This window comes from Lutjanus erythropterus, chromosome 19, assembly GCF_056507025.1.
Source record: "Lutjanus erythropterus isolate fLutEry1 chromosome 19, fLutEry1.hap2, whole genome shotgun sequence".
Classification (NCBI taxonomy): Eukaryota; Metazoa; Chordata; class Actinopteri; order Lutjaniformes; family Lutjanidae; genus Lutjanus; species Lutjanus erythropterus.
In genome coordinates, this window is record NC_139335.1 from 24,744,560 (window position 1) to 24,770,050 (window position 25,491).

Genomic DNA, 25,491 nt, shown 5'->3' on the forward strand with positions numbered 1-25,491 from the left:
TGGCGCTCCCGAGTTGCACTGCTGATCCAGTGAACTGTTGTTAGCTGTGGTGGAAACAAAGTCGACTTCTCTGAATGTGGCCCTGTCTGTCTAGATTCTGTCACCGTATACAAACTCAATATAATGAGATTACTTCCACCTGTGGAAAGTATGTCTCTCTCCCTCATCCTCCATCCTTTGTTTAGTTTTTTGACTAGCAGCTGATGTAACCTGCACTGACCTGCTGCAGGTACACGTCATAAGATAGACTACCTTGGTCAAAAAGCAATTCAGTAACTCAGAGTTACTTGGTTTGGCGCTCTTTGGAAGAAAATTCAGTCCATCCTCATAGATTAATTTATGCAAGACTCCCCCTCAAACAAGCTAAATTGCATTTTGGTGCTATTATTGCAAATGTCTTAATTGGAAAACAAAGTGGCACTATCATACTCCAGTATTTCACAATTATGATTTGTTGCGTGGCGGATGGGTGTTGGGTTATCCAGTATGGTCAATCAATGGAATCTGTTTACTTGAACAGCTGTTTAATACTAATGGCCTTTGTGGATTCCAGGAACTTCAGCAGCGGTATGATTTACCAAGTTTTTCTTTTCTTTCATACCTGCAGCTCTGTTCTGCCCTGAAGGCATATGAAATTCTGAACTCCCTAAATTTGACCTTATGAATCGACTGTATAACACAAACAAAACCAAAGGATCAGTTATGTATTCCCCAAAAAATACAAAGCTCTTATAAACCAATGACAATCCAAACAACTCGGAAAAATTACTATAGTCCGCTTTCTTCTGAAATAGCTTGAAAAACTATATGGACTAATGTTAAACTAGCTTCAAAAAATCCTAATCACTGAACCATTCACCTAAGATTTGTACACAGAGCTTATTTAATGCCTGTATTTAGATACCAGATCAAGTATCATGGTGCCAAGGGGAAGATCATGAGGTTCTGGTCAGAAGCTCTACTAGCTGTCAAGGCACTTAAAACATGTCAACATGAACTAAAAAAAAGTTGTTTACAATAAAAAGAGTTACTTGGATTGGTAACTGTAATATAATTACTGTTTTAAGCTGCATTTGCACCCAAAGTACCAGGAACTATTAGCCTCAGGCACTACTTTTCAAAGAACTTCCTTCAGCCCATTGTTGCCTGACGGAGGAAAAAATACCAGCTGATTTAACATGTAATTTTTGCGTGTAACTGTACAATGATGAACTTCATCTTTGGTCCATCTGTTGTATGCTTCTGATGTGCCAGATCATAATGAACAAAAACCATACAGCAGATTTTTAAAAATAATTGCTGAAATAAAATGCTGCAGGTACTCTACCAATCAGAAATGTTCAGTGCTGGAAGGCCCATCCTTAAAGTTCCTGTTTTTTTGGAAAGTACTACCTCCTGAACAGGCATTTTCTAGTGAGTCAAATAATGGACCCGGAAAACAGTTCAGACTCTGGTCCATACTGAGTTGCTGAGAAGATTCCTAGTCCAGTGGCTTTAGACACAAAAACATGGGAGAACAGGGTCCAGGTTGAAAAATACCAAAGTTACCTTTTAAGAGCTCATGAGCTTCATGAATAAAAAACCTCATATTTCTTACTGAATGTGCATTGATTCTGTTTCTTCTGAACAGAGACACAAAGGTAAAAGCAATATCTTCAGCTGCAAAAAATAAATGGAGTCAATGGAAAATCAGCTCACACTTTTTCTCATTTCCTGTAAAGTACTCCATCAGCATCCACTGACAAAAGCAGTTACTCTCATATAAAAGGTGAGGCAGACACGGAGCCCGGTGTGCATATTGTGAATTTCGACAGGACAGCAAACCTTGTGAATGGTGAAGTTTTATTCTAGTCGCTCTACAGAGAGAGGGAGAGAGAGAGAGATAGAAAGAGAGAGAGAGATAGAGAAACAGTGCCACTGTACAGAAGAGCTCCTGTGAAATTCACACAAAAAATATTGTTTTTACTCTTTATCATTTATAATTCTCCATGATGATGTATTCCAGTATGAATTTACAAGCGATGTATACAGGTGTCGTTTCTAAATATATTCAAAATAGTTCCTTAAAAGTCTTTGAGGAAGTATTAGTTTAAAAAAAAGCTCTATTCTTACAGCAAACCATAAAGAAAGAGGTTTTGTCTCTTTGGAGGGATAGCAGACTCAAAGTAGAGGGTTGCTTTTTTCTTTTATCTTCTTTACAGTTGAAGTCCTGACTACACATGAAGGAGAGGGAAGAGAGAAGCAGAGCTGGTGATACAGTAATTCTCACCTGCCATTGGAGGAAGAGCAAGGATGTCCCCGCCATACCGAACCAAGCCCTGACCCCCGACCCGCGACCCCATTGGGCAAAAAAACACGGCCTGATAATGGCCCGTCAGCCAATGAGGAAGTTGCACTAGGGTCAGGTCCTCGCCTTCTCCCCCAAAACAGCAGCAGCATCTTCATTGTGTTAAACACAGGTAATTTTTTTCTCTCAAATATGTATATACTCACACCTGGTTACAACGCATTAGTGATCATAACATCATAACAAAAATAATTAACAAAAAAAGAAACAAAAAACATTAAAATTGTTACATCTGGGGTTGCATGCCATCACCTCATTATTTATCATTAAATGTAATTAAAATACATTTTTGTCATTAAAAAGAGCAGGGTTGTCATCACAAGGGTGTGTCTGAGTGTGTGTGTTTGTGTGTGTGTGTGTGTGTGTGTGTGTGTGTTTGAACATAAAACAGCATCAGTTTACATGACAGTTCTGTAAAAGTAGAACAAATAGAACAAATCATCATGAGTTCATAAAATGCGAGGGTGCCGTTTGATATTTTTTACATGTGCATATTGTTCACTTGTCAGCTCACGCAAGCAGCATGTGGAGATAAATATGATAATAATAATAAATATGCAGATAAGATGCAAAAAAAGACAAATGTTGCTCGTCAGTCAACATTGGGTAAGCTGATTGGGAAGCGAGGAGAGGTTCACTGCAGTATTCCAAGAGTACAAAAGGGCGATATGAGCGCGGTTGTTAAAGATGGAGCTTTAATTGAAACACAGTGGCTAATGCAGTCGACTGCCATTAAAAACCATGGAGAGGAAAGAGAGAGGTTCCTGTTTGAGTTTTCCATAAAAGGGTAGCTTTTCAGATTTTTTGGACATTTAAGTAACGTCCTCCGTTCTGTTAAGGGTGCTCAGTTTTGCAAGGAGTGGAGCTGCACGTAACACGCCCCCCCCCCTCACTGAGCAAAACCATCTAAGCCCCCTACCGCCATCCCTCCTTTCCCTCCTTCTCTTCCTCTTCTTCTCTCTTTACTTGGGTTGCATGAGCTCGGGCAAAGAGCCGAACTGGAAGACCTAGGACTGGTAAACATCAAAAGGAGAAAAGTTTGATTCTGCATTGCGGCCGCTATAAATCATGTCATTGTTTTACTTTTTTTTTTTTTTTTTTTTTTTTTTTTAACTTTTTCTACAAAACAAATCTGCGCCGCATCATCTTCTGTTGCTACGGTTGAAGCTCCCCCAAAACGCACAGAATCATCCTGAGGTATTTTATTTGATACAATTTGGCTTTGTGGATCCAATCAATCAAGCAAATCAATCAGTCAGTAAAGATGGATACATGATTTTTTTTCTTTTGACTGTACAGTTTGTACAGTGTAATGCTACACAAAAAAAAAGTGTTTCTGTGGGCGTGTACACGGAAGTATGTGCATGTGCAAGTTTTTTCTGCTAAGTGTTATCAAAAAGAACAAACAAACAACAAAATAAAACAAAAAAAATGCATAAACAATCAGATTAGGAACCAAATGGTTTGGTTAAGACTTCAAGCTTACCCAAGTTCTGCCATGCACACACAACTTACTCCACACTAGGATGGATACATGATTGATGAGCACATAACATTGAAGCTTTCTTTAGCTCCACCCCTCTCCATCTTGCCCCACCCACCTGATCCCACATCCCTCTCAAACAATGCTATGAAGGTAAACAAGGGATCCTTCTCAAGTAGTCTTCAGATCCTCAAGAGCCCTGGTTGATTATGGATCAACAGTAATTGATGACCAATAATTGTGAACTCAGTCCCCAGTTGCAGTGGTTAGATCCTTTATAGCACTGCTACTGCTGTACCAACCAATCAACCAAAGTAAAACTTTACAAAAACAGAAAGAAATAAAGTGAAGTAGTTCTACAGTTATCCAACACTCTAGTGATGTGTCAAGTTGATCAAGGAAGGGAAGAAGGAAGGAGGAAAGAAGGAAGGAATCATCAGTGTTTTTTTTATAGCTACTACCCTGTTTCTCAGTGGCAGGGAGGTGAAAAGACAAAAACACATCAGTGCCCACCCCCTCCCCGACTCAGACAAGGTGGTGGTGGACACAGTTGTCATTTCATCCTTTTCTCCCTTGTTTGTCTCCTCTTTGCTCTCTTCCCTTCCACATTTTCTTGCTCTTTTGCAGCGGGAGCCACAGCATGACACTGATTTACTAAGCACAAAGGTCAAGGATAAAGGTTTTCGATTGTACAAGTATCCATCCACCGTATCTGGCAAGACATAGTCCCTTTTCAAAAACATGTAAAATATGTGTCTGAGAGTGTATTTGTGTGTATTTTGTCCTCTCCGACACTGAAAAAAATCAACACATGCAAAATAATCTTCTACTCTTGATGGTATTTTTCAGAAAGCTATGCTTTTTCAAAAGCAAATGTGGGAGAGAGGTTTTTTAAAACTAATGGTTATTGTGCTACCAAATAAGCAAACACTAAAATCCTACATAGGGGGATCCGGATGCCAGAATCCCTAATAAATCTTATAGTTTAATAGAATAAAAAAGCAATACTTTGCAATTATTTTTCTATGTGCAGCGTCACAAATGAAATGCCCATCAATTGCCTCAGGTTTTCCCTTCTTGTCTGTCCTTTTCTATCAGTCATTTTGTCAGTCTGTTTTTTTTTAACCGTCAGTCTGTAAACATTATTCATTGATAGCACCTACATTACTCTCAGCTTGTCATCACTATCATGTCTCTACCAAATTTTGACCGAGCACAAGACACCTAACAGCCAAAAACTACTGGAGGATCAGCTCTGTGCCATTTAGCCGCTCATCTCCTTTCTCCCTCTCTCTCCTCTTGCACTGCCAGGTGTCTCGGTGGCCATATTTGTCAGAGTAACAAGCAGCAGACCGTTGGACTAGCTCACTGTGACGCCTCTGCCCTCCTGGGACGCCTCCATGTCTGGCCGTGACATCAAACGTGCCCATCTGGTCTCCCTGTCAGGCCTGTTCTCCTCAACTAGCGAGCCCCAAGCTTGACAGTGGAGGTGGAAAGGAAAAAGGGGAGAAGGAGGAGGGGTTGAAAGAGAGGTTATCTCCTTTCTCTCCCACTCTAATTCCCTTCTCATATAATTTCTCCCATCCTCCTCAGCACTTCCTCACACATTTCAATCACAAATCAACTGCCTCTTTCTAATTACGACTATAAGAGTCCTCCTTTACAACAACTTAGGCCCTCTCTGTCCCACTAATGGGACTATGCCATTTCTTACCCCTTTTTCAAACGCAGGGGTTAATGATTCCCCTCCCTTTACACCAGGATACCTTATGGCAATGTGCCAGCCATGCAGCCAACTCATTGGTACATGGCAGAGAATGGACAAAAATGATGATATCATCTGCAAAGAGTAGTAGTAGTAGTACCGTCATACCCAAGTGGGCACGAGTTCTTTTGGATTACAATGTTGAAGAGAAGAAGAAAAGCGTAGTGTGGCTATGGCATCCCTTGGTGGATAACATAGTTGATAAATTATAATACAAACCCAGAGAGGAGTAAAGAGGAGAGAACACATTATTTCTTTTATCAACTAAACATCTGACTCCAGGCTGGGGATTTTTTTATACACCCGTCTATTGCTGAACTGGGCTGAGTTTAGGACGCCACGTGGGGCCGGGTATGCACTAGTCTTATTGGCTGAGTAAGGCATCACATGCTCTTTATTGTACATGTCATTGGCTATCCGCCCGTCCCGTGAGCAGTATGAAGTGGTGGATTTGACGGATGAGCGGAGATTGTTCGCATCGTTGCGTGTTTTGATGGGGGGCCCTCCAAGAACCGATGCAGGTGAGGCCACCGCCAGCTGTTTGTAAATATCAGAGGAGCTACGCCCATGGACCAGTCTGCTGCTGGTGTCATCCCTCAGCGAGTGGCTGAGGAAAGGGTTTTCCGAGCCATGGGCCGGGTACAGGGACTTGCTCCTCTTGCTCTCCTCCAGGTTGTGGTTAAACAGCATTGATTTGGAGCCGGTACCAAACAGTCTGCCGGAGTAGGGACGCATGCCGAAGAGGTTCGCGTAGTGCGAGTCAGATGCGGAGTCCAGGAAGCGATCCTTCTCCTTGAGGCTGACGCTGCGCGCTGGCCGGCCCAGGTCTACATCCTTGGGCTTTTCTAGCATGATGTTGTCAAAGGAGTGCTGACGACTCAGCCTCAAGCGGTTTCTCTTTTGGACATGCGGCCCATCCGTCTGTGGCCAATACAGACCAAACATTTCGTCTGGTTGTTGCTGCTGCTGCTGTTGGTGGTGCAAGGTGGGACTGACCAATGGGTCTGTGAGGAGCTGGTCCTCAGTAATGTCATACAGATTGGCTGTGTGGAGGCATGCCTCACACCGATTATAGGGTGAGCGTGTGCCAGAAGCGGCAGAGGCAGATACAGAAGAGGAGTATGGTCCTCCTGGTGGGTAGCTAGCGGTCACTTTGGACAAGCAAGAACGACAGTGTGTCTGTTTGTAGCGATCAATGGATTCATGTGGGGAGAGTGAAAGGTTTTTCTCTTTCAGGCTGTAGTGTTTAGAGTAAGTTGGGTCTGGTAGAAGATCTGAGTCGGTGTGATGCAAAGGCGAGGAGTTCAGATGAATGATGGGTTGCTCACACTTCCTAAAGTTGTCACTGTGGTCGGAGTAGATCTCAGGATAATCCAAATCATCAGCAGCAAGACCACGACTCTCACGGTAATGAATGGGGTCTGAATGCAGGCTCAGCTCTCGGTCTGAGTCGATTGTGTAAATTTTCTCTCCTCCTCCTCCTCCTCTCCCGGTTTGGTTGGTTCCGCTGCTGACCTGCTTAGTCTTTAAGTAGGACAGCTCCACCTCACTGCAGTCCCTTGGGTATTTTGACGTCACCGATCTTTTTTTTAAGTTGTCCTTGGGCTTCAGGTGCTTGTTGTTTTCTGGGTCCTTGTAGGAGGCTGCCCTGCTGGAACAGTCGGAGATGTCAGAGTGTGCTGCGTCCTCAGGGAGGTAGCGTTGTGTCTTCATTGACATTCGTGGGTCTGGCATCAGCATGTCAGGCATCGGAGGGGGCCCAGGTGGCACAGAACGGAGCGTGTCCACTGACTTCTTCCACAGGGTGCGGGGCGGCTTGGCATTGGTCTGAACTGCATCTGCGTTCACTGCCACCTCTACTGTGTTGGGATTGGCATCATTCAGGGTCAGAGGATGCTGGCCTCCCTGGAAGATGTAGTTGTTGAGGTGGTCTTTATGGCGGTTAGCAAGATAAGACTGCAGGTCACCAGTGTCCCCATAGATCATATCTTTGGGAGCATAGCTGCGGTTGTCAGCATAGATGAAGTTGCCTTTCTCTGCCATCATGTCCATGATCATGGGGCCAGCAGAGTGCATGAACTCACGTTTGGGTGAATTCATACGGGAGCCGCTCAGGTTGGACATGTTGGTCATCTGCTTGGCTGACTTAATGAGCTTAAGCATTTTGTCTTGAGGGCTAAAGTCCAGATCTGTCTTTTTCTTCATGTCAATATGGACTCCATGGATGCAACTCCAGATACCCTGCATGGAGACATATGGATGAACAAGTGGAATGGAGGGGGGTAATGAAGGAAAGTCAAATCAAAATGAGGAAAGGTAATAGGAGAAAATGAGAGGAGCAGAGGAGCAGGAGTTGGAAAGAGATAAAATGGAATGACAGAGTGAAAATCAAACATGAAGAGGGATTGAGAGAGAAATGGAGAGAGACAAACAGAATAATGATTACTTTGTACTTTCTACTCCGGCCAAACATGTTTGTGCTCTGCATGTTTTATTGAAATTTAGTAAATTGTTACTGACTCAGCAATATCATCACTGCACACTTAACCACAGTCTTTTATCACCATTAAGACAAACTTGAAATAGTGTTGAATTAGGCTTTCTTTAATTTTATCTGAAACATGACTGTTGTTCAATTTACACTGAAAACTGCACTCACTCACTTAATAAAGATGGAAAGTTGTTTTGTTTAAGATATGAATCATCTAAACAACCATGTATTTTTGATTTAAGAGGATTGTACCATAAAAGCAACACAATAATTTAAACAGTAGGATAAATAAGGATTCAGAATTAATCATAAACACACAAAGACAAAAGAACACACACAGAATATTGCTCAAAAAGCAATCTAACCAGGCTAAATACAGTCTTCAGCCAGCACAAATCCCTGTCCATCAAAACCCAATCAAACACCACTGTATAGTTTCTAAATGTGGCACACTCTTTTTTCAAAAATGTACCAGTGTCTTATAGTTAATGGAATTCAGCCAGATAGAATAATCTGAATCAACAGCGATCTGAAAATATGAGAAACTTCCTACAAAATCTCTATGCCCCAGGCCTCGCTTAGAGGCACTCCAGGGGTGACACATTCTTTGAGAAGGAACAGCAGTAAACAGGTGAAATTACCATCACTACAACTGTGAGGGAGGTTAATAAAACCACTGTTTTTATTTGGACTAACAGACAAACAACAGCTGCCATTATGCATATGCATAAAAGTAATGTCATAGAGCTTTCATTTTATGGTTCAAAGAATAAAAGTATATTCCCTCCTAACTGAGACCATCTCAGATCTCACAAATACATCCTTAAAAAGTATTTATCGCGTTAACAAATTCAGCGCTCTTTGGCTCAGCGCACATTTTGTGGAGCTTATCAACACAAGATAGGCCATTAAGGATATCTTTTGTCCTAAATCGCTCCTGAGAACAGCTTTGGAATAACATCTTTTTCAAGAACCTCACTTCTCTAAAAGTTTTCCTCTCCTCACTACCCCCCTCTGTTAACTTTGAAAACAGAGTCACACTGAGTCTCAAAAATAGTGCAGAGACACTGCAGTGCTGTTAGGGATGCACGTCCATGTCTTCTGTTCTTACACACAACCAGGGAGAATGCTGACCTTTCAACAGAATGGGAGAGAATAGATTGATTTAGCGTGGGCTGCCGTGATTTCACCCAAAAACACGCTGCAAATTAGGATCTATTTTTGTCGATATTCAGGGCTGCCTCGTGATTCCCCCTCCCCATCCTTCCCTCTCATCCTCCTTTGTGCAGCCCTCCCTCCAATCCTTCTTGTTTCGCTCAGTTTCTTAGCAGTAGCTCTCTATCTGTGTGTGTGTGTGTGTGTGTGTGTGTGGATACTTGCTCTGCTCTCTTATTCCGCTGATAGAAAATAGGGCTAAGACAGGCCTGTCTGACCTCAATAATGCAGCATTAGCCCCCAGTATAGCTGCAGAGCTTTGTTGCACCTTATAGCCTTGAACATGACCACTGTTAACCCAGTCAGACCACCCCAGGCCCAGATATTCATGCAGCCACATGCTCACATGTGCGCACACTCCCTGGCCTGCTTCTGCAAGCTGACTATTGGGCCAAATTCAAGACCGCCGTTTCGAAGTGTGTTAAAATTTTAATTCCATGGAAGCTGCGGCAGATTCTTGTTCTCCCAAACCACAAAACAGTCTAAAGCATGCTTGTAAAACATGACTACACATGCAAACATACAGCTCCTATACACAGGCTGGTCCTTACCCGACTGATGGAGAAAAGAAGACCCGGCTTGCCAGTGCAGACCCCGGTGAAGCAGTATCTGAGCCTCCAGTAAAAGAGATGCTCAGAGACGAAGGTGATAAGGGACAGGCCCATAGCAGTGGCCAGCATGTAGAACACCCCAGCCATGTTGTCCACATCCAGCTGACTGGACATCACCTCGTTCTTCTCATTGTGGCAAATTCCTGTCAGCCACTGGGCTTCTAACTCCTCCATTTCACCTGAAAAGAATACAGAGACTCATCAGGGTTTGAAAATGAACAACTTTAAAGGGTACACATAATGCAGATATCTGCAGGCAAGGGACAAGAGCTTGTTAGCAGAAGTGTTCTGGTCTTTATTTGTGGTCTGTTTGTAGTCCAAATAGTATTGACCAATAACATTTAAACAGCCTTTGGTTGCATGCTGGTAAACAGTCATTGTGGAGAGCAAAAGAGGTGGATCTGATCCATCTGTGAACATCTGACAGTGATTTAGCTTTTTATTAGCTTTTAAAAAATTATCTGCATTCACACGCAGGTATCTGTTTATAAGCACTAGCCTCCAATTCCATTCTCAGGTTGCTCATCAGACTGTTGTTGAAAGAGCAGCATTTATTGAACATGCTCATTTTTTTAGGTGAAAGGTTGGCGCTGACATTGTCAGCTGATTAAAAAAAGTGTGATTGCAGCAGAGAGAGAGACAGAGAGAGAGCAAGAGAGCGAGAGAGAACATGTGCAAATATGGACAGAAATGTTGATGTGTTATAAAAATTTTGCTTAATCATGCAGTATGAAGTGTATGTACAACACTGCAGACTGGTTACAGTGAGAAACAGACATCTGTGTCATATTTGCTTGGTTTCCTTGTCTTGTCTCCCTCCTCATCTCTGTGCAGTTTTGGTGCACTATGGTGTGTTCAATTTGAATTGGAAAGTCAAATTTTCAGATTTTCTAATGGAAATTTCAACAGTTTGTTACAAGTAATCCTGGCCACTTAAATAAATACCATCCCTGTTAGGAGAGGGTTCTATTTCCAAAACAAAACAAACAAACAAACAAGCAAAAAACACGCAAACAAGAAATGAAGTAATGAACATGAACTAGTTCATTTTTGGAACTGTGAATTTAGTCTTATTTTTAAAACGGCAGACTATAAATGTAAACTAGTTCATTTCAGTCTTTGTGAACTGAACTTTGAGATGGCTCTTTTTAAGTGTGATCTTGCACAATACTGGTAAAGAATGACTTGGGCACAGAAAAGGAAGTCTCGGCCTGAATATCTATTATCCAGATATCTGCTGGGCACACAGCTGGAGCTGCAAAACGCTGGCTACTGCCTCCAGAAGTGAAATCATCATCAGATGATAGCCAGTGGGTTCTGAGAATCGAGCACACACAGTATAATAATATAAGGTTGATAGCTTGACACAATATGAGACATTTTACATTTAGAATAACTACTGAAGTTACCTGACAGCCACACAAAAACATCCTGTAAAAGTGGCTGAATGGTATCTACTTGTATTTTAAAATTTGTATTTGTTTTAAATAAACTGATTGCAAAGAGAGTAAATATGTTAAAAGCAAATGTGATATATAGTATGGCGTTTTAAATTTTATTTCAGTAGTTTTTGCACTGAAAAAGATTTGTTTTCATGTATTGGCATTATGGCTGCCATGATATCAGAATTCACAACGACATATATATATGTATACAACAATATTATCGCAATATCTCAAGAAAATTAGAAAAAAATATGAATAATGCTATCAGTTAAATTGACCTCTTACTTTGTTTATTGTGTGTGTTGTCTGTTTACTGTACAAATGAAGTACACTCAACATATGAGTGTAAGGAGGTGTGGAGATTCTCTAACTACAATTGTACAAAGTGTTTCGTACATTTTTTCATTCAGTTTTAAAACATCTACCTATAATCTATAAAACTTAGGTGTTAATTGTTATTTTTTTATTTATCATTTTTTTTCAGGGTCTGTTGTTTAAAATAAATAAATAAATTTCTCTGGGCATCACCACCCACTCCATGACGCCTGATAGGGCAGAGAGATTGTTTCTTTAGTGTTAATGAAAGAAAGGTAGAAAGCAACAAAGACCTTATCTTTTCTCATCCCTCACCCTGTGTTCCCTTCCCTCAGCTCCCCCTTCCTCTCTGGCTTCCTCTGTGACATTTGGCGCGTGGCTAATCCAATCTATGTCATTCAGGGCTGGATAACTAAGGCTGCTAGTGAGGAAAGACAAATATCATGGTGGTGTTCAGCTAGATATCTTAAGGGTGCAGACTCACTAAGACATCATTAACCCTTTGGGACTTTTGAGGAGGATTTGTCTCCTGTTGGATGTGCAAATACACTAACAGACGTAGCCGCGGTACATCTTTTTAATGCAATGTTATGACATGCTTCGAATTGGCAGCAAAAGTGAATGACAATAAATGAGATCTTTGGGTATCAAAAGGTCACTTTGTCTCTTTTTTAAAAAAAATCGAGTGCATTCAAGGGAAAAGCTGCGGGGAGCTGTGAGTGCCTGCACTGTTGCTTTGACTCCAGGGGGAAGTGTTGCTGAAATTCAAATTTTGTTCTCTTTTCAGCAGTCAGACAGCTCAAGCAATAGTCTGGTAACCAGTCAGTTGGAACACAGGAACACTAGTATCTACAAGTTTCATCTACACTTTCAGGGCTTTTAAAAATGTTCTGGTCTGAAGCAAAAAAAAAAACAAAAAAAACATTACTTTAAGATGTGTGGATGCAGGAACAAAACTTTTTGAAATTCTGTCCTGAACACAAAGTCCATTCCATCTCAGGACATCCCCTTAATGTTAGTTTATTCAGATAAGCACAAGGAGTTCCTGCTCCTGGCTGGAAGTTATTTAGGACTGACAGATTAGGGAGCTTGCAACGCGGTCAAAACTTGAATTTAGACTATTGCCGCTGCTTCAAGATGGATGGAAGGATTGTGATGTCTGAAACTAGGCTTAAACAAGCAAAAAGGCACAGGTACTGCAAATAAGATGAAATTCCAAGTGAAAGCTCAAAGTTTCAAGGTCAATGGATTCTTTTCTGTCCAAAACATTTAACTGGGTGAAGTACTAGGAGAAATGGTAGCATATAAAGGATTTACCTACAACAATTAGCTGCGGTAAAATGTGCCTCTCACTGCAGATAGACGGCCAAAAGACTTTTTAATTTTGAGTGATCATTAAATTTACTTGGCCGACTGTTTCCAGCATAGCGGTGCGCAGGGCGCCCGACCTCTGCTGCAGTCGCAGCAGCAGCCTCTGAAGACGAACAGAATATGGAATCGGTCTCAGCTCAATAGAATGACTTGGACTGAAGGATGAATTTTGTTTATTTATAACATTAAGAATTATATCACTTCCATGAGGCTGATCAGTCAGACAGTGATTAACGTTGGAGTGGCATTTTTTCAGAATATATAATTATTAATACTACCAGATTATACACTAACGAAGTAGGACCAATTTGTTTGGATGGTACAGCTAAAATTATACCTTAAAAACGAGTGCAATCAAATCCCTACTCACACCATCTAAAATTACAGGCCAACACTTTTGCCCCACCAAGTTTAACCAACGTTGGTGCCCATAAGTACCCTTAAAGTGTTACCACTTGAGCACTTAACATGATATCTGTATTTTCTACTTTCTTTCTACTACTTGATACCCATTATGCAAGTGGAAGCATTCCTGAAATACTCCTTCCGCATTTTAAGCATTTATTTTTATCAGACACCACAGATGTGTTGTATAACCATATTTTAGAACACTTTGGAGGCATCTTGGCACACTTAACTGCTGAATCTGTCAAACACACCACACTCAACTTCACCACACAATACACTGTATGGATTGTCGCTGCTGGCGTAGTGGGCAAATCACACATTACGTTAATTAAAAGAAAAAAATGATGATGATTGGCTGCAAGCAAAACCATACCATAGTCAGTCTATTTCTAGATCAGGGTACAATAGGAATTGGATGCAGGTTTCGATAGTTCTTGGCACTGGGTTATTTTGGTCGACACCTTCCCATGATGTCAGGGTTTTTGTCACACATGTGTCACATTATACATCACCAGGACTGGCAGGGAATATGGTACAGAGGTCACACAGAGGTGGTGTGTCGTTAGCTATCATCAGCTAACCACTAACTGCCATTAGCTTGGTTAGCCCTGAGGTGCTGGGAGCCAAACCCAGCAAGAACACCACCTCAGTGTTTTAGCCTATTCCCTGCCGTCAGACTGGCTTCTGTTGATCTCTGAAGCTGTTTTGGTCCTGATCCAGCCATGTTGGAGCCCTGGAAGAATCAGTTAACAGGACTGCTGTACCTGATAGTGTTATATCCATGGACCACACATAGCTGTGTGGTGGAAGAGACGTCATGCACAGCACTGCTGTCAATACCAATCGATATCTGTGATGGTATTCCAATACCCAGTTCTATCTATATCTTTGCCAAACCATGTCTTTCTAAGCAGACTGTTTTGTCTGTCTGTCTCTATGTCTGCCTGTCTGTTCTTCACCTCCACCCTACCCTGAACACACCTACTCTTTGTTGTTTCTGTGTCCATGGAAAGCCAAATGCTCTCCACCCACATTGTGTCTATCTGAACAAGTAGCATCTGCCTAGACACAGAGTCACTGTCATCTATCAAGGACCAGCCCTCCTCTCACTCCCAATCTGTCTCTCTTTCTCTCGCTACCTGACAAACACTCTTTCCTTGTCATCCTCTCATCCCGTGCTCCCGGCCTCGTCCTCTCTTTGACTTCTCTCTGGCCAGCAGACACACATTCTGTATTTGTTTTTCTGTCCCTTTCATCAGTTTTTCCGTCTGTCTATTACCTCACTGTCACACCCTGTTTGCAGTTCTTTCATCTCTTTTTTGCTTGTCATCTCTCATCACATCTTCTCTTTTTCTGGCTTTTAAGTATTTTTTTTAAAGAAATATAAGGTAGAAGAACTGATTTTATTAGCACAGTCCAGGGGTCTTCTAGGTTTTTCAGGTTGTGGACCCAGTAACCCCCAGCTACATAGATTTCATTAAGTATTTTTGGGTCTTCTCTCATTTGCGCATACTCATGGCTGTTGACACGGTTACAAAATGATCCACTGTGGCTCACAAGATTGTCTGTACACTTGGGATAAAAATACAGCTAACTGGTCAATATGCTCCTAAAATATGCAGCTAACTAGTTCGCCGTTATGGATAGGTGCTACACATTGATTTAGCTGGTTAGCTAGCTAACATGATTGCACAAAGATTCATAGGTTGGCTGTTGATAGTTCATTTTTTAAAAAAAACAAAACAAACTTTATCTTTGCAAAAGTATATTTTCAGACATATTTTAATAAGGAAAATCAAAAAGATTATTATTCATCATGATCATGATATCATTGTGATTTGGGGGACCCCCTGCAGTAACTCTGAGGACCCCCTACAGGCCACAACCCTTCTCTTGAAGACCCATAGTACAGTGTAAAGATAATCCAGATTTTAAACATTGTCAGTTTAAAATTGGCATTGAATGACTGGTAAAAATCTGCAAGAATAAAACGACTCGATGGGTTTAATAATCGGGAGAAGAAAACAAAGCAAAACAAAAACACAGAATCTGATTTTTGTCAAAAATTATCCAGCCATGAAATATGATGGAGTGTGGCCTGCATGCTCTGCAGCCCTGATAAGATTCAGTTAGAGAGGATTATTATGACACCAATGTTCATTTAATCAACTTCAGTGCACTTAATGTGAGTGGCTGCAAACACTTGCATCAGCAAAATGCTTTCGATGTAAAATGTAAATGAATCTGTCACTAAAAGCTCGAGCTGTCTTGCTTTCCCTCTGTTTTGCAGTAGGAAATTGTTTATGTAAGAACTTCTGAGGCTACTGTAATAAAGGAATGTGGTGATTCAGATAGAGTAATGCAAACACAGACACACACACGAACACACACAGATCTGGTGCTGCAGAGAGGAATATATTAGAATAACTTACACACTCTGCCCTCTGTTTAGAGCAGCCTTTTGTGTCCAGAATAACATCAAAGGACTATTTATACTTCACTGCTTTCCCTTTGTGCTGTCAGCAGACAAGGCAGTAGAGATGTGTGTATGGGTGTGTGTAAAAGAGTGTGTGTGTGCATGAATTACAATGCTGGCAAAAAACAATGTAACCTTTTGCCTTGGTGGATGGTGTCATGCACTTTGAATGCTGCGAGAGTGTGTTTCTCACCATCTCCGATGATGGCCAGGATGGCCAGATCCACCTGTCGTTTCCAGTAGGAGCCCTTCTGTAGAGCAATGCCGTAACCAGTGGTAGCGAAGATGTACCTGAACACAAGCACATCCAAACACACACACGCACAGAGAAAACACACATATTTTAACCTTTAAACAAATCTTTTAACCTTTACTTCTCCAGATGGCGTCACTGTGATTACAAGTATATTTAAGGAGATACCTAAATGTCATGAAGTGGAAATTTAGGTCGCAGATAAACAATCAGTTAAGAAAAAAAGAAAATCAGTTTGGCCCAAAAACAAGTAGGGCTCTTTTCTGGACTTAAAGAGTAGGTTTGCAGTTTCTTTCAGGTCTGTGTTAAAGGAGCAGTGTGCAGGATTTAGTGGCATCTAGCAGTGAACTTGCAGATTGTAAACACCTTGTGTCATTTTTCTCTTCCAAATGTGTAAGAAAAAGCTGCATAGACAGCAGAATAATTAGTGGACAGAGACACCATAATATCACCCACTGGTTTGTGAACTACTGATGTGAAGCCTTGAGTTTGGCGTTATGGGGATCGCCATCTTGGATTTTTGCAACCAGAGCAATATGACGAGAGCATATGACGAGAGGTGGTGCCTTGTTTTGGCTCGTCAGTTCACGATGATGGCAGCTTGCCCGGTCGTGATTTTTCTTGTATTACAACTGAACGGTGCATTAAAATCTGTTTCTGAAAACATTTTAAGCCAACAATCGGTAATGTAGCCAAAGAATCTTGATCCATATTTGACCAATACAGTCCAGTTTGACAGTCTGAACAGAGTTGCATAAGCCCTGTGAGTTGCACTGGACAGACTAACTGAGAGTGGCCAGTCAATCACACAATAGCCCCGCCCTAAAGCATGCCCTGTTTATTGTCTATTTTGCACTTAATAGTCCATAATTTACAAAAATGAATATCATGCTGGAGAGAAGAAGACTTAAATCTCAAAACTGAGAGCATAAACTCTTTAAGAAATTGTTCACTGAGGTCATAAATTAACTAAGAAGCAGGGTCATTTTCTCATTAAATTCAGTACAATCAGACTTCTTTTTGCAACCAGCAGAGCCCCCCCTGCTGGCCATTAGAAAGAATGCACATTTAAGGAACTTCCATACTGGCTTCACTTGTGAGACCCAGAAGCTCCATCCACTTCTTCTACTGTCTATGTGCAGAAAAACATGAAAGGCCATATCTACAGCCAGTGTTTGGTTTGTCTGGTCTGTTAAACTCTATAACACAGCAGAGAAGACGGCTCATTCTAAGGAAACAAAAAACACAGCGATTCTTATTTTCAGATGATTATACACTAATGAGAACAGACGTGAATATTATACTCCATGTCTGCCAAATTCTGCCAATAAACCCCTGTAAACCTTACTCGCCGGCCCTTTAAAACAGTACTGACATGCACCATATGTACACTATAACACAGTTGGCCACATTAATCATTCCTCCGCTCCACATTAGCCACAAACAGATCCTTTCTCAAAGCATGTAAGAGATGGAGGACAAAAGCCACAAGTCATATGAGGCTTCAGCAGTGTGTGTTAGACAATTCAAGTATGTATTTTGCAAAGTTAGTTACTTTTTAGTACAAAATTCCCTCTTTGTGTCACTATCCTGCCACTGCAGCTCAGCGAGGGGACACTGTGTGGGAAACACAAAGAAGGAGTTTTGTAAAGAGTAACTTTGGAAGATGTCAACTTGTCAAACTATTGACGCCTCATTTTATCTTAAGCTGAAGTAATTTTTGCACAAAATGCCACTGGAATGGCTTTAGAAATGGATGTCTTTGCAGCCAATATGAAGAGGGTGAACAACAGACATGACCAAGAAAAATGTACATATGAGCATGTGAGTGTTGTTTTAGGACAGACTTGGAAAAAAGTTTAGTTTCTCATTGAGCATATGCATAGTAAATATACAAATATATACATGAGTAAATATATTTGTCCATAATTTTTAGAAAATGTTGCTGTTTAAGCCATTTTTCAAGCTTATGTTTGATTGACAGCTTCCTCAGGAGTCCCAGAACAATGTAGTGCTGTGTGTGGACCGCTTTAGATGGGGACAGCAGCTAAATGGATTTTAAGCACCTAAAAAAATCAATATCAGTTTAAGTTAGAACATTTTCACTACTTTACTTTGCCATCAAACATCCCTTTCCAACGGGGCACTGAAGCCGCCGTCCATGCTTTCTTCAAAGCCACCAGACTCCTTGGACAAAAACATTTTTCATTTTACCTCAGAGAACATGGAGTTGCTGGATGTTGTGCTGTTGTGTGACTTTTTATGATCCAAACTAACTTTACTTACTGTGGATTGAGGTAGACCAGCCACCCCCGTTTGCTGTGAGGTAAAATGATTATTTTTTAAAGGAGTCTTGGTGATTGAAGAGATCACAGACTCCGACTCAATTTCAGCATTAAAAAGGGCTGTCTGACATCAAAGTAAAGCAGTGAAAATGTTCAAAATGCAAAGTAAAATGACCAGGAGTCGCTGGATAAAACTCTTCAATAAGTCAATATTACAAAGAGCAGCAGTGTTATTGTTGGTGTATATTATGTTGAAATGAGAGATGAAGTTCACCGAGAGGTTTCACATGAAACTACGACGAACGGCGACTTTCTTGACTGGTAAAAACATGTTTTAAATTGACAAACATCATATGTGTAATTTGCGACACAATTCAAATGGGATCAAAAAATTATTTGTCTCCAAGAATATCGTTCATATTTTTGTTTTTACAAAGTAAGGTCCCGTGGGGCATTCTGAAAGGGGAGGGGCAATCTTTCCATCTAACTCTCACCAAGACGGTGGATAAAAGAAAGGGAATTTTTCCAAAATATCACACAGAACTCAAGAAACAAGCGATTTTAGAATCCATCTGGCTTGTATTTACATGTCTCTGTGTACTGCAACTATAAACAAACATTTAAAAAAAACTCTTCACACAACTTTACACAATATTTTGGACCAAAGACTGACAGGATCAGACCACGAAACAAAGAGAATCCACACTGACAGTGTCTTTTTAAAGACTTAAAGCTTTAGTTACCCGCTGCCAATGGTCACCAGCTTACATCCCTCGTCTCTGCCGGCCATGTAGTTCAACACCGCAGCATCGTAGATGAAGGCGTCCAGTTTACTGCAAAGAAGGAGAAAAAAGAACAGAGAGAAGAGACAGAAGAAAGCAGATAGAGGGAGGGTATAAAGACAAAGCGTGAGGGGTTTCAAATGTTTTTTTTTAAAGAAACTGAGTGAGGGGTGCACAGGAGGAGACAGAAAGCAGAAGAAGGTGCTTATTTTTCAGAATGTGTTGTTTGCGGATCAATTCTAAAGTGTTAAATCGTCTCCAATAGGACTGCAATCCAAGCGTAACCAAACACACAGAGGACACAGTGGGGAGTGGCTGCGGTTCAATACAGCACGCTTCACTGGTGATAGGACCTTGGAGGCACATGGACGACCTAAACAAACTTTAGACAGACACAAACATTTACACTGTCTCTCTTTCTGCCTCTGTTCACACACACACACACATACACTCTTAGAAATAAAGGTTCCAAAAAGGGCTGCGGTTCTACCCAGAAGAAAGGATGAAAAGGGTTCCTTTTCATCCAAAGAACCCTTTTGAGAAGTTCTTCAAGGATTTGTCTTAATCCTTGAAGAACTCTTTCAGGAAGTGTTCGCCAAGGGTTTTTTGTGCATTAATATAAAAGGGTTCTTAATAGAATCCCGTGGGTGGGTTCTAGATAAAACCCTTGAAATATAAAAAGGTTCTCTATAGAACCCCCTGAGTGTGCTCTAGATAAAACCCTTGGAATATAAAAGGATTCTCGGGAGAACTTCTAGATAAAAGTCTTTGAATATAAAAGGGCTCTCCATAGAACCCCCTTGGTGTGATCTCAATACAACTCATGGAACATGGAACTGTAGAACCCCCTCGGTGGGTTCTAGATAAAACCCTTGAAATCTAAAAAGATTCCTGGTAGAATCTCTGTATATTCTAGATAAAACCGTTGGAATACAAAATGGTTCTCAGTTGAACCCCTGTGGTGTGTTCTAGATGAAACCTTCAGATTCTTGGGTTCCCCTGGGTTCTTGTTGGCAACCTAAGAGGGTGGGAAAGTTCTGGTTAGAACTCCAAAGAGGATTCTGGGTGGAGCCATTACAACACAGAAGGGTTCTCTGTAGAACACTTTATGCTGGGTTCTATGTAGAGCTCTCTGAAAGTGTCCTAAGTAGAACCTTTATACAGACTTTAACAGGAACCAAAAAAGTGTCCTCTTGTGGGGCCAAGCCAAAGAACCCTTGATGATTCTAGCTAGGACCTTTATTTCTAACAGAACACACTCACTCACACACACACACGCACACACAAACACGCACACACACACACACACACACACACAAAAATAAGCAGGTTGTGAAGTGGAACGTACAAACGTAAATATCCCAGACTCCGACTGACATTTTCAATGTAACTGATGCCATCACTTACCGCTCCTCTCTCACTCTGTCAGCGCCCTACACACTCTCTCTTTCATACACACACACAAACACACACACAAACACACACACAAACACACACAGAGCCCTGCTAATAGCGCAGTGACTGGCTGGCATTTACTGAATGTCAGATCCAGCCCTCTAACGGAGGCTCACAGCCGATAGTTCAGCTGTGTAATTAGCTTAACCCAGCAATGGCTCCATCCACACACAGGCTGTGTGTCCAAACATGTCGGAAACCAGGCGTGTGTGTCTGAGTGTGAGTGTGTGTGTGCACACTTCACTATGCGTGGGATTGTGCACATGTGGCTGTGCACCGGTGCATGTCTGTGAGCACGGATTTGCGTGCATGTTTGTAAACGGCAGCCAGACATACTGTGGCTGTAATGGCTTGGAGATGGATTCAGCCATCACGATCCGTCACACCTTTATTGGGGAGAATAAAATGTAACAGCACAGATTTTCTTGCCAGTTTCAATCTATACCTTTGAATGTAATATTTAACACAGCAAATGACCATTTAGTGTGACTTTAAATCTTATTTTACACCGCTACAGGGAAACTCTTCACTATAGTACATAACCTGTCAGCTGAACTACTCTACAGGTATCATCTGGACCCCAAATAAAACATTTCAGCAAAACCACATTATAGGTCCTAATCTAACATTGCACGTTCTCCACATAGACACTTTCTGAAGCTTTTGCTATAGCACAGAATGTGCAAAATCACAGCAAAAAACAGAAAGACTAGTTCAAGCCTAGGATTCGGTTTTAGTTAAAACACATGCGGGTGCACAGCACTGTGTCATAGAAATTTGAGGGGCTGCGTTGGTGTGGTTACAGGTTACAAAGGAGAAAATGAAACACAAATAGTTCAGGTTGAAGGCTCCCCAGATGCCAGGACGCTTTGTGTTGTGTCTCTGAAAACTGGAAATTTGACACAATAGTAATAATTAAGGATGCACCCGAATCGGAATATGTTATTCAGGAAAGGACAAATAATGCAATGGAAAGAGGTATCTCTTCTGCCTGAAGTTTCTAATTATTATTCCAAAATGTAACTCAGTAAAATTCAGAGTGATGCTTTTTACTTTTATCTAAGCACTTTTTTTTTTTTTTTTACAAGTATTTAATATTCTAGCACTATGAACTGCAGTAAGATTTACTCATCAAGAAACATGAACTCATCATCACTGCAATTTAAGATGATTTCCTTAAACTGAAGGATATTTTTTCTATGTTTACTGATTGATTCCATGGGGCAGGGCATGTCTGCGCCATGGTTTTGATCACTCCTCCACTCGGCTGCAGGTCCCACCAGCAGCGGAGCGTTTCGCTTGCATGATTACAAGATACCGCAGAGTCTTTTATTTTGAAAATCAACCGGATTCTCTTTGCTTTTTCTGTGTCTGACTTCCTGTCTGCTCCGCTCTGTGATAACCGATGCAGCATCTGTCAAAAATAGACTTGGCGTGTATTTAAAAGCGGAGCAGAGTGGCCAGCTGCTTCCAGCACGCGCAGCAGCACTGCTGGTAGAATCACAACATTGTGTAGAATGGCAGTGATCGGCCCGGGCTGACTTGGCACAGCCGTGTCTGGTGGAATTTAGCCATTACTATAATGAGTTCTTATCTTATTGCATTGCCAGTCATTACTAGAATAGACACAGTCAGATAATTTTGTTGGTTGAACAGATACAGACATCTATGTGCACTTGTAGTATGGGGGAATAGGGACAAAAGTATCGCCAGGACAGTTGAACTGTGGTCTTTTTCTCTTGTAACAGTCAGGAACATCACAAAGTACTTTCTTCCTCTCATCAAATCTACAGCCAAAAATCAGCCTGATCTAGTTTGCTTTAATGGAGTTACATAATAAAAACAGAGAGGGTAAGTAATAATGCATTATGATTGTGTCTGACTTATTTGTCCAGTTTTTTTAAATGGTTAATACTGGTGGAGGATATGTGTATGTTGTTCACTATAAAGTATGGTTACTCTAAATACATGCATCTATGTGCAAAGAGGGAAATACAACAAATGCCTTCGTCCCTGCTGTCTCTAAATAACTCCTCTGCTTCTCCGAATTCATACTTGCATGTTAGAAATTATATTTTTTGTAACCTCCATACCGTACATGCACCAAGGTATTCACTCTCTGCAGTGTGCTTTTGCTTTTTTTTGGCCAGAGCCCTTTGTACCAGGACCCCTGCTGCACCAGCACAGTGATCTCATGGAAAATTAATAAAGAGGCTCTCGTACTTCTCACGTCAGTTTGGGCACCGAAGCCTGCTGGCACAGTGCAACATTTTCGCAACAGATAATAACGCAACAGTTTAATTTTATTAAAATGAATCACGAATATTTGTCACTTACATCTGTCTAAAAAAAAGTCTAAACTTTGCCAGTACTGTAAGTAATTCGGGTCCTGGAATGTAATCAAATCAATTCAGCTCCCCCGTGCATAGTTTTGGTTCTCGTGGCTGTAACAGATTTTGCGTGTAAAGCCTGTCAGCATTATGTGTGATCACAGCTAATCCAGCCATCGAGCCTCAAACAGCTGAACGCTGCAGTGTTGCTCATCTGCTAATACCACGGAATAGAATTATCAATGAGGGTATTACTGACTGCACACACCTGCAGCCAGCTGTGTGTGTACAGATATACATGAGCATGCGTGTTTTTATTTCTAAGCACTTTGCATGTGTGTATGTAATATTAGTTTACAGAGGCATGTGTGTGTGTGTGTGTCTTTTTTATCACTGTGCTGTATGTTAATGCAGCAACACAGGCGAGAGCGACTGAAAGTATTTAAGATGCTGGAGTGGTCTAAGCTGTCTTTACATGTTTACATCCAGTTTACTTATGACTTATGGATGAGAGAGAATGAGCTGAAAGACATAACCGCATAGAAATCGTGAATTATATTCTCTTATTTGTGTGTATTTTCCTCTCTCTCCTCCCTCTCTGTGAGGCAGCCTGCCCTTTGAGCTGAGAGCTCTGATTGGATTGGATACCCATTAACCAATCAGAAATAACTCTTATCACCTCATCAACCTTTTGTCCTTTACCTCAGGTTCTTTCCACCATCTTTTTTCTCTTTTCCCTGCCTTCTCTTCATTCCTTCATGTCCCTTTCCCCCTTCCTTTCCTGTAACCTTCCTCTCCCTCTCTTCCCATTTCCCTCCCCACTCCTACCCTCAATTTCCGTGTCTTTCCTTTCTCTGTTGCCCTCCATTTTTCATTCCATTAGCACTTTCTTCTTCTCTAGTCTCCTGGCCCTTTCCTCCTGCCCTCCACCCTTCCCTTATTTCCTCCAATCAGGTATTTCGCCCTTGGCCTGCTACCCCGCCCCCTTTACTCTTTTCCCCATGTGATGGTGTGATGAGAGTCATCCCTCTGCTTCTCTGCTTTTCTTTTCCTCTCACTGTCTTCACTTTTCTATCCACCCAACCTTCTCAAATGCTTTAACCTCTTCAATCTAGCTAGCTTTGTGTGAACACCCACTCTTTCTCTCACAAACTCACACTATGGAAGAACATCAGAGTCACATTGTAAACATTTGAATATATGGCTCCTCTACAAGGAGACTGGTAACCATAGATATATGATGTGAATTACATCATTTGTTGTATTACTGTTTGGATTACAGATTCAATTATTGGGGAGAATCTGCACTGTAGATTATGGCGATCCAATTGATCCCCTAACCCTTTCCTACTTTATGCAGTTACTTCAGGACTTTGAAGGCTTTTGCTGGGATTGTTGCAGCCTAAAATGTCTGAATTCATGGCAGCTTTTCAATGTTTTTAGGGGTCTTTTGCAATGAAATTGCAGTAGCAAGTGAAGAATGACTTTTTTTGTGTAATTCATCACAAATCAAAAGCAACCCGTTTCAGGGGAGAAAAAAAAACATTTTTTTTAAAACATCATTTTTTGTTTGAACCATTTTTGAATCCCACATGGAACTGGATCAGATCACCAACCAACCAATCACCCTCATATAATGGTTCTAATAGTTTTCTCATAAAATTGGAAAAAAGAAGAAAATTGAAGACCCTTTATCTGGTTCAAAAGATCACGCTGGATCACATTTTTCATGATTGTCTAAGAGCCTCCCCAGTATATCAGACTATTCTGTAGCCAACTCATGTAAACAAACTGTTCAGCATGATACACAGACTTTTAATTAGCCGAAGAGGTCTTGAAAAAAAGAGGAAGTGGGATGATGATGACAATACGCACCACAGCCTGTTTCCCTGTATGCCATCTGGCAAGAGATACAGAAGTATCCACTGTCCTACCACCAAACGTCAGAATAGCTTCCTTCTTCAGGCTGTGTATTTTTCATCTGCACTCCAGCATAAATAAAAGTTTATTTTTTATGACTTATTATTTATTCAACACTTGAAAAAGTGGGAAAACAAGGGAAGCAGAGGGACCCATGGTAGTGTCTGCCTTAGGCCCCAGAATGACTAAATCTACCCCTGGCTTGTAACATCTTTAAAATTAATTTGGCTCCAAAAATAATCTCCCAGAGTGGCTGACTAGATTATGTGTCAACAAACTGTGAATGTGAATTTAGTAATTTACTGTCAACAGTTTTTAAAATTTTAAGATAGTACAGATACCAACTACTGCTCTTGTTTTATCTGGTAAAAAAAAAAAACACTGTTACAAAACACTATTTTGAAAGTACAAGGAGGGGTGTAACAGGATGACCCTTTGATTCCAGGTCAGATTGAACAGGTGACACTCTGCTGTCAGAGTTTGTGGTTTAGGGATTCAGACCGTCAAGTGTGTGCATGAGCAGCTTTGATCGTTCCCTG

The 25,491-nt window shown here is 41.2% G+C and overlaps 1 protein-coding gene across 1 annotated transcript in view; it reads right to left on the reverse strand.

Moving 5' to 3' along the window:
- Positions 1-1,823: 1,823 nt before the first annotated feature.
- grin2aa (glutamate receptor, ionotropic, N-methyl D-aspartate 2A, a) overlaps positions 1,824-25,491 on the reverse strand; it is a 207,380-nt gene continuing 183,712 nt past the window's right edge. Inside the window, exons 12-15 of the mRNA XM_084743664.1 lie at positions 19,209-19,298; positions 16,121-16,218; positions 9,853-10,091; positions 1,824-7,836 (exon numbers count right to left, since the gene is read on the reverse strand). Coding sequence (XP_084599790.1) covers positions 5,860-7,836; positions 9,853-10,091; positions 16,121-16,218; positions 19,209-19,298 — 2,404 coding nt within the window. The 3' untranslated portion in view covers positions 1,824-5,859. The remainder of the gene's footprint in view (positions 7,837-9,852; positions 10,092-16,120; positions 16,219-19,208; positions 19,299-25,491) is intronic.